The following is a 1,603-nucleotide window of genomic DNA, read 5'->3' on the forward strand; positions in this document are numbered from 1 at the left end:
AAACATGACCAAACTTTGATAGATCCCTGTTCTTTAAATAAAACAGGGCACACACTGACACCTGATAGTCCTCTCAATTATTAAAAACACCTCTGAACAGATGGACTCTAATTTCACCTTCACATTAACAGCTAATCCTAGAGGTTCACATACTTTTGCCGCCCACAGATATGTAATATTGGATCACTTTTCCTGAAAAAATAAATGACAAAGTATATATTTTCATCTCATTTGTTTGATTGGGTTGTCTTTGTCAACTTTCAGGACTTGCATGAAAATCTGATGATTTTTTTGGGTTATATTTATGCAGAAATATAGACGATTCTAAAAACTTTCAAGCAGCATTGTGTGTATATATATATATATATATCAGGGCTGTACGTTACTTTTTTTTTCACATAGCACTGGTGCTACAGAGGTTGAAAGTTTTGTAGCACAGGCCAAAATAATGTAGCTGGTTAAGGCAGAATACTTTTGGCCATGAGGTTGCAGGTTCGCACACTTGCAAAATTATACATACATACATACAGGGCACAAACTAACTTTTTGCCACACCTGCCAATGGCTGGTGACGTGATAAAATTAACCGGCCAAAATTGTTTTTTTCCGGCCATGAAACTCTTTTTGCAAAAACAGGCAGTCATTACTACTACAACGACTAAACATATATACAATGTTTTTAATTTGTCCTTTACTTTAATTACAAGAAAAAAAACAACAAACAGATTTATTGATTTATATATTTTTTGTCCCTAAAAAAACCGTTGAGATTCTTGTTTGGCAAACGGAGCAGGCCATCGTGTTACTCCTGTTTCACACATACTCAGTTTGCAGTGCGTATGTGGTGCATATTTTTTTTCCACATCCATGTTAACAGATTAGAGCAGGGCTATATAATTAGCTTCATTTGAGGGCCGAATTATCAAACTGAAAATTTGAAGGGGGCCAAGGGTGTGGGGGCTATCCCGATCTCTTTCTGGGGGGAGCTATAAAATTTGAAATTAAATTGAAATCGGAAACATTAATGCTGTCTGTCAATCGATTAAAAAATAATAATTAATTATATTTTTCTGTAATTATTCATGATTAATTGCATATTTATAGTCACAATTTCACATTGAACCTCCAAATTAATGTAGAAACAACATAAAGATAGTATATTTTAAATATGTTTAAATGGCATCTTTTTACTAAGTAGTATATTATTAATGAAGTATTGATACCAGTACTGCTACTGGTGTCTCTATTAAATACATTTTCCCTCAATTTTACCTATTAATTATAGCCATTCAACATTACAGTATAATTGAAAGCCATTTCTGTCAGGACCACTATCGTCAAAGATGATTGACATACAGTTTGGATTGGCGGTATGGTTCTGGGCAAGAACTCCCTGCGCATCCATGTAGCCTAGTATGGATGAGAGCATGGAGAGCAGCGATAACCCCCCCCAGGGTAAAAAGAACAGAACCTACATAAATGTATTGCAGATATAGTTATATATATTTTATGTACACATTTTAGAATTAGTCTGATTCAAAGGATAATAAGAAGGCTGAATCCTGACTGACAGAGGAGGAGCTGGGGATGGAGGAGGGTAATT

General features: G+C 34.9%; 1 protein-coding gene across 1 annotated transcript in view; it reads left to right on the forward strand.

Annotated features, from left to right (window-relative positions):
* Positions 1–1,415: 1,415 nt before the first annotated feature.
* Positions 1,416–1,603, forward strand: part of LOC107684595 (uncharacterized) — a 5,947-nt gene continuing 5,759 nt past the window's right edge. Inside the window, exon 1 of the mRNA XM_016480890.1 lies at positions 1,416–1,455. Within this exon, the coding sequence (XP_016336376.1) occupies positions 1,416–1,455 (40 nt within the window). The remainder of the gene's footprint in view (positions 1,456–1,603) is intronic.

The sequence above is a fragment of the Sinocyclocheilus anshuiensis genome, unplaced genomic scaffold (genome assembly GCF_001515605.1).
Source record: "Sinocyclocheilus anshuiensis isolate Anshui unplaced genomic scaffold, SAMN03320099.WGS_v1.1 scaffold561, whole genome shotgun sequence".
Taxonomy (NCBI): Eukaryota; Metazoa; Chordata; class Actinopteri; order Cypriniformes; family Cyprinidae; genus Sinocyclocheilus; species Sinocyclocheilus anshuiensis.